Source organism: Limulus polyphemus, unplaced genomic scaffold (genome assembly GCF_000517525.1).
Source record: "Limulus polyphemus unplaced genomic scaffold, Limulus_polyphemus-2.1.2 Scaffold8, whole genome shotgun sequence".
Classification (NCBI taxonomy): Eukaryota; Metazoa; Arthropoda; class Merostomata; order Xiphosura; family Limulidae; genus Limulus; species Limulus polyphemus.
In genome coordinates this window covers 660,941-669,556 of record NW_013665618.1, presented here as the reverse complement: position 1 = coordinate 669,556, position 8,616 = coordinate 660,941, and the positions used below count along the sequence as shown (strand labels likewise).

General features: G+C 31.8%; 1 protein-coding gene across 1 annotated transcript in view; it reads right to left on the bottom strand.

Moving 5' to 3' along the window:
- The window catches only part of LOC106478122 (integrin-linked protein kinase-like), a 42,334-nt gene extending 36,600 nt beyond the window's left edge, over positions 1 to 5,734 (bottom strand). The window contains exons 1-2 of the mRNA XM_022381534.1: positions 5,692 to 5,734; positions 5,112 to 5,498 (exon numbers count right to left, since the gene is read on the bottom strand). Of these exons, the coding sequence (XP_022237242.1) occupies positions 5,112 to 5,200 (89 nt within the window). The 5' untranslated portion in view covers positions 5,201 to 5,498; positions 5,692 to 5,734. The remainder of the gene's footprint in view (positions 1 to 5,111; positions 5,499 to 5,691) is intronic.
- Positions 5,735 to 8,616: the final 2,882 nt, after the last annotated feature.

Genomic DNA, 8,616 nt, shown 5'->3' with positions numbered 1-8,616 from the left:
TAAAGTTTCTGTTTCTTAATTCTCGTATTCTTCCTATCACTTTAGTCCTATTTCAAACTAAAGATACAGACCTTAACTTCACCATTTCTTCCCATAACACACACAGAGGTAAAAGCAACAGTCTTATCTTAACTACCAATACAATGTTCTTATCTATGTGAAACCCTGATAAAACAGTCACTTGAGGATCACCATTACTTTGGCTAACACAAATGTTACTGACCTACAGTAGTAATGATAATTCATTTGTAAACTTTGAATCATCCACTTGTCTTTCAAATAGACAAGATAATTCCTGGTTATCCTCTGTAGCGTGTCTGCAAGGATGTAGCCACATGATTTTTTTTTAGTTATAATAATAATAACTCTCCTCCCACACACCAACATTAACAGACCAAAGTTTAAAAGAAATCAAACGACACACAATGCACTAGCAGACAAACCATCAGCTTTAAATTTAAACTAAAATATAACTGTGTTGAATTATTTTTAATCCGATCTTCTAGGGCTCAATTTCCAGCTATGTCCCCTAATATTCCAGTTTGCTTTTTCAAACATTATCATTCTATCATTCAAATACAGTAAACATGAAGGGCTGTAAAAGTTCCTAACAATTTTGAACACTGGAGTCAAATCATCTTTAATTCTTCTATACTCTATAGAAAAAAAATTTAAACAAATATATTACTTTTAAGTTTTCCTCATTACTTAAAATAATATAAAGCAGGTATCATTACACATGTTGTTTTTTTCTGCATGTTTTCAAACAATCTGATATCCTTCCTGTAGTAAAGGGACTAAAATTGCTAACAGTACTATACTAATGAAAATTTACCAATCTTGTGCACAGGTTGCAACAACCTGCTTACTCTTATTTTCCTATAAGGAAGACCAAGAACTTTCATTCTTCACTACCACTGAACACTCAGTAGAACAATTTAACAACAATTACACTTAAATCCTAATTTTTCCCAACTTGTCCCAGTGCTCTTCAATCATAATAAATACCTTTCCAAGTTTCCATACCACAAGTGCATAATGTTTCCTTTGTATTAAAAAAATATATCTGGCAAAAGGTTTCTGAAAAAAGGAAATGTTCTAAACAGAATCAGCTCTTTCTAGCATTTCAGTATCAGCAATGAACTTTGAAATATTGTGATCTATGAAGATCCAAGTTATTGAATATATATGAAAGGTACAAAACCACACCATAACCCCCATAGAAACCTACCCAATAACTCTCATCCAATTTGAAAAGTGACTTATCTTTTTTGTGCTTTCTACCTCTTAAGACAATTTGTTTTCTAATTCTCAACTTCTTTACCAATTTTCATTTTCTATTACTTAGTCAATTTTCTTTCCAGTTGTTTAATTTAACAACTTTCACAAGCTAAAGTAAAATTAATCTCTTGCATAGCACTAGTTTTCTATTATATTACATTAGAGTTTTTGTATTTAGTTTGTTCAATCTCTCTAGAGAAATCTTTTAAATATCCTTTAATTTCAACTTATGAGCTTTTTCTTTTTTTCTTATCAAATAGTAAAATATTAATGTCATACGATCAAAAGCTTATGTCCACTCAAAGAGTAAATTAATCTTATCCCAGTATCTTAAGAGCTTTAAAGCTTTCCAGCATAATTTCCATTTAAATCTGGCCTAAAACTAAAATTGATCTACTTTTTAATTTTTTAATAAATAACTGGACAATTTTTACTTTTTAAATAAGTAAAGTGATACATGTACACTTAACATTTTCCTAAATTCAAGTGTTATGTACCTCAGATCCTTGTAATAAGGACAATGTTTCAATGATCTAATTAATCTTTTATATCTACAAACTGTCAATATCAAATGATGGCTGCTATCTCTTCCAATTAATACAAGGGGCAAATAAGTCTGTAATCTATTCATCTATATACATTATGCATACAGAAAATATTAATTAAAATGTAATGTACAAATCTGTATTAAATATACAGCATGTAATTTGTCAAGATACACATAACATAATTTTTTTTCTCTTTCCACTTCTATAAAATATTTACATTTCAATGTGTATTTCTTTGTCAAAAATACAAATGCAGAATCAGTTTTATGAAACCTAAAGAAAAATTCACAAAACAGTGCTTTATATATTGAGATAAATTATAACAAAGTATTTAGAACTGTGGAAAATTCTTGGTAGTTTTATTAATCAAAGAAAAAATAATGTTATCTATTAAACATGACCACCATAAATCAGTGACAGCAGGCTGAATTAAAATTAAAAGCCCTGTCATTTCAACTGTTGGAAGAACTGTTATTTCATTTGGTGGTCAAATTCAATTATTTAGTGTTGTTGTTTATAAATGTTTGATATTTGAACTTCCAAACATTTATAAAAGTCTATTCACAAAATTAAACTTAAGCCTCTAAGGTCATTTCACTTGTACTTCTAGCATGATTACAAGAAAGCAATTTCTCATTTCTAATCATTCTGGAGACAAGTAGCTAGTAAGCTTTTATTTATGAATTTTAGTTTTTTGAAATTTACAAATTTCCTTCATTGATTTTTTTTTTCTACTGAGTGTGCACTACTGCAACTACATAAACACTTATATTTACATACATTATATTAGTAAAGTCTATATAGATTACAGGTGCTATACGAGTTTTGAAAGCAATGAACTATGTCATTTTTCTTTATACTTAGTTTCATTAATGTCACTAATTACATCTAAAATTACTTTTTACTCTGAAAATTACTTTGCATTGTTAGCTTAGTGTACAGATTTATAATTAATCTCAGTCTCCTAAGCTGGCTGAATTACATGAGATAATGTTAGAGTTATGGTCAAAAATATTGTTAAGAGCAAAGGTGCTCAAATTATAGTTCAGTATATTTTAATCATTATATATTTTCATTCTTTGGTAAATACACTTAAGGCAAAGTATTTATACTCAGTTTATTACAGAGAAATGTCTTGATTAATCAATTTTATTTCTAATCTTCATTATTAATGGACTTTCAATCAGTAGTTTTTTTATAATTGTAGATGAGCAATTTCATATTTTTGGTCAAAGTTACATAAACTTCTAACTTAGGATATAAAAGAAACAGTACAATTCTGGATAAAATAGAATAGATGAAAAAATTTGATTAATGCTTTTTGTATGAAAGACATTTAACGTGTTTACTTTTAAGTAATTTTTAATAAATTTCAGTGGTCTATAGCAGTGCTTCTCAACCTTTTCCAATAACATTCACCTCTCTAAATTTTTCACAACAACTCACTCACCCCAGTTAGAAAAGGACAAAAAATTACTACATTAAAATACAAAATTCTTTATCATGACTTAAATATACATCTAACTACAACTAAAATGAATACAATAGAAAATAATCAAAAAAGAAATGTATTTATCAAACTACAACTAGAATAAATAATGACGTTTTTGCTCTTGAAATTTGTTGTATAATTGATAATACTCATTCACCCTGATTCTGATCTCAGTATCCCCTGGGTGAACCATTCACCCAGCTGAGAAGCACTGCTCTAGAGTATAATACTTTTACTGATATACAACACTAACATTGTGACCATGTGAGTTGTCTTCTGACCTTTAAAGTACAACCACAAGGAATTAACAGATTCTGACAGCATGCTCTAAATACACAGTTTGCAAGTTTTAAGCAGTTAACCATAAAGTGTATTACATACTTTTCACAATCCTTTTCAATGTCTATAATTTCCATTATGTTTTATAAAAGCACGAAAACTAAAAGGGCAATTCTTTTCATCATGCTATTTTTAATGTTTAATTAGAAAACATTAAAGAATTTGTGGGCAAGATACCCTCTGATTTTATTTCACACAAGTAAGGTTTGATTTAACTAACTAAACTAGTTTCTGACAAGTTGTTGCGAAAACATTCAAAACAAAAATTATATAACATCTATTAATATTACAAAGAACAACAGATGTTATATAGTTTTTATTTTGAATGTTTTCGCAACTTATTTGTTATTTCACGCAAGTTTGTGTATGGAGTTAGGTGCGTTTCTTTCTATATCCAAATATAGTCGGGAAAACGTCGACGTCATTGCAGAAAGGGCGAGGCAAAGATGTGTGGGAGACGGAAATAGGTCATACTCCCGAGGTTTTAGAGAGATTGACAATACTCAATATGTAATGCTTGGAGACAGCTTGAATGGGTAATGAAGAAAAACTTCAATACAAGTTTAACGTAACAGCAAATGTACTACGTTTCGACAAGGTTTTGTCATCATCAGGTACTTAATATGTATTATCCGTCAAAAAAATAAACGCTTGGCCCTTAATTTAATACATATATTATTACATAACATATTAGTTAAATTTCATTTCATTACGATTTTATAACAGTATTTACAATTAATTATACCTATTATGAACAAATGTCAAAAGACTAATTAAGTACCTTTGGAAAGATAACTTGTAAGAATTAATCACGTTAAAAACAAAACATAGAAACTGCAAGTTTTAACCTAAACTTTAAAACTGTTTGTTTGTTTGCAATTAAACACAAAGCTACACAATGGGCTATCTGTGCTCTGCCCACCACGGGTATCGAAACCCGGTTTCTAGCGTTGTAAGTTCGCAGACATACCACTGTGTCACTGGGGGCGAACTTTAAAATACTACTACATAATATTACTATTAGTCAAATGGCTGTTAATCTGCTAAACATTTGAATAACTTACTTATAAAATTTACAATATAAGCGAATTTCACTGGTAACAGTCATCTTTTAAATGAACTCGTGTGTGTACAAAAACGATAAACTATTTATAACGCCTAATAAAGCCTAGTTATACTCTCAACGTACAAGTATTTTTACTGAAGTTTAAACACAAAGTTAAACATAAACTTGCGCACCTTCTTTTTTTATGAAACGTCACAAATTAATGATGTATATGAGAAATCTTAAGTCAAGTTGAAGTATATAAGATAAAAAACCAAACTGTAGCTCACACCTAACAGAATTTTTCCATTGAAATGAAAAAAAAAGACTAATCGAAATATTATAATTTTATATAACAAAATCAAAACATAACTGTAGTAAGATATGGAAAACAGAGCATTCTTACCCTTGGTTCATATCATGCTCAGTATCATCCAGCCAAACACGGACTTGAAAGCCATTGCCTTCCCTACACCATTGAAAAATATCTTCCATAGCACAATAATTACGATACTGAATGAAAATGTAGAGTAGCTGTTCGAGATAACTAAATTTCTCTTCAATTTCCAGGACGCCTCAATTTTTTCAAAACCTTCCCTCGTTCTTCTTTTCTCGAGTTTCACACACCGTTAAATGCCAAATAGCCCAAATGATTTATAGTACTACTTAAAACTTTTACAACTTATGTGGCTGCAAGAAAGTTACTTTTGAGTCGAGTAGTACAAGTAATCAAAGTACTACTAGTCTGCAGTAGCGCCTGGTACTAGTAAATAAGCAATACAGCGAGTTGGATCTGTATAAAGGGCGAAGAACGACACAATTAGCAATCAAGTCAACAATCTCTTAAGAGCACACTTAAAAACGACCTAAATTAATTACCTTAAAATTTATCATTGCTATTGTTTATAATATATTACTAAATTAGTTCCATGACAGTTTTGATTATTTAATTCAACGATAAGTTACACACGTGTACTCTACCTTACCTGTTCCGTTCTCAGACTTAGCTTCGACTTCTTAAATATTTATTTTAAATAGAAAACATTACCAACAGAGGGCGATAAGTATATACACGATGATAGTGCGTTACAGGATAAAATTCGCTGTTCACAATATGTGAAAGAGTATTAATACGGTATTATCAAAATACTCCCAAGCGTATTAAAATTTTGTAACATGAATGCTACATAGTTTTCATTTGTTGTCCAAAGAGTAGCCCAACAGAATAATTAGATCTGAAAAAGTTTACCATTCGAAATGTTAACGACCTACAACGTTCACATAAGTATTTAACAAAAGAGTAAAAAGATCTGATGGGCAAAGTGTATATAGGTTTTTTGCCTAAGTCCAGGAGGAGGTACAAGGCAACAGTATAACATACCGAACAAACGTATCCATATTTTGGACTTAAGTGTATAAACTATTTTCATATAACAGCACCAATTTCTGTATTAGTACCCGTATGGGTTATGTAATGTTGGTTTCATTATTTTTCCAAGTGCATGTCTATTATCATCAATGACCGGTGGGACAACGAAATGTTTACGGACGTTGTAAGCTAAAATCTCGGGTTCGATTCTCGGCGGTGGATCAATAAAAGCCCAATGTGGCCTTTATTCAAAAACCAACAAATTAATCTTACAAGCCCCTTCTCTAGAACGGAAAATGGATTCTTCCACCTTGCTTATACCATTTTTGTTCGCTATGAATGTTTTCTGCGTTTTCGTTATCAACATATGTAATAAAACAAAAACACGACCTAAGCAAAAAATTAATTATCGCGTTACTTTATATATTGTTTCATAGCATTTCAGCTATACGTGATATAATTAAAAACCGGTATCAAATGCGAAAAGGATAAACTATCGTGTAACTGGATTCTTAACAAGTTTTAAAACAGTTTTATGCATATAAATTATAGAAAACGTAAAACTCATCAAAAGCGTATTAATAAAAGTGATAAATTGTAATCAAAATCATATACTGAAAGGATAATGAAACATAGAATTGCTCATCGAAATCACAGTAACTATTTTAATTATAATAATAGTAAAAAAGTAACTTTCATAAAATAACTTTTTATCTTATGTTTGACGTTACCAAATACAAAATAAAATAGTTTATTGTAATGAATCACTGATCTCGGCCCGGCATGGCAAAGTGGTTAGGGCGCTCGACTCGCAATCTGCGGGCCGCGGGTTCGAATCCCCGTCACACTAAACATGCTCGCCCTTTCAGCCGTGGGGGCGTTATAATGTGATGGTCAATCCCACTATTCGTTGGTAAATGAGTAGCCCAAGAGTTGGCGGTGGGTGGTGATGACTAGCTGCCTTCCCTCTAGTCTTACACTGCTGAATTAGGGACGGCTAGCGCAGATAGCCCTCGTGTAGCTTTGCGTGAAATTCAAAAAACAAACAAACACTGATCTCACCATCAGCGATGAAATCAAGGCTTGCATTATTTCAAAAGAAAATGAATTAATTACCGAATATTTTTATTTCAATACGTTAGCTGACTCTTTGTCTTCTTTATAGTATGAATCTTAATAATAGCACTGTTAAAAAAATGGCACAGTTCGCTGTAGTGTTGAACCGGGCGTAGCTTGGTGGAATTCGTGGTTCAAGGGCCAATGCAGCAACATTACGCTTAAAACTTTGGATTTGTGGTGCACTGTAACATAACAGTGGTGGTCAAATTCCATTACTCAATCAGACAAGAGTAGCCCAAGAGTTGTTGGTGAATACTAGCTCCCTTCCCTCTAGTGTAAAAGTTCAAAATTGTTGATGGTTATCCACAGATAGCTTTTACGTAGCTTTGCGCTAAATTTCTGAATCAAACAAAAAATACTCTATTATCAACCATATGTGGCGTAGTGAACATTTTCATCACCGCAAAAACTACATTTTAAGTTCACAAAATATCGCAAAATAAAAGAATAGTAACTGAACATGCCGAAGATTGTGCACGATGATGAATAAATATTCACTATATACCTCCACAGTTGGTTTATGCAAGGGAGTAATTTCCCAAAAGTCTTCGGAGTGGGGCAAAGAATGTAGTCCTCATGCTGGCCCTCGATTCAGCTGGAAGCCCTATGCTATGGCTTGACTATATATAGCTGGGTTTCACAGAAATTGCCATTTTGGGATTTTTCCCAAATAATGGCCCTGGGTTTATATTCGATTTTTTAAAGTTTAAAGCCATGAAAAACTTCAAGAATATCCAGCTACTGTGTATAATAAGGAAATGGAAATTACTTTGTTTCATCGACACATTTGTCGCCGCATGTACATTTAGTTTGTTTGTTTGAAGCTAAGCACAAAGTTATACAACGGGTTATTTGTGCTCTGCCCATCACGGGTATCGAAACCCAGTTTCTAGCGTTGTATGTCCGTGGATATACCGCTGTGCCACTGGGGGGCTGTAAATTTAGATACTGTAGACAAAGTTTTTCTAAAGTTTCTATTTTTGTATTCATGAGCATTTTTCGTTTGTTTGTTTGTTTGTTTTGAATTTCGCGCAAAGCTACTCGAGGGCTAACTGCGCTAGCCGTCCTTAATTTAGCAGTGTAAGACTAGAGGGAAGGCAGCTAGTCATCACCACCCACCGCCAACTCTTGGGCTACTCTTTTACCAACGAATAGTGGGATAGCATTTTTCGTAGAGTAACCTTACTTATTATTACAATATTGAATTTACCCAAAATGTGTTTGGATTTTCTCCTAGTCCAGTGAAATAAGAGAGTATTGCATTTTGTTTCTTCATTAGAATCGATATTTTTTGGTCATTAGCGATAAGTGTGCTTTTAAATGGGCGTTTAATTACTTTTTAAAATAAATTTGAGCTAAAAATTTATATATTCAGAAAGTTTAATTTTTTATTTCAAATTCTCACAACGTATTCGTTTTGCTT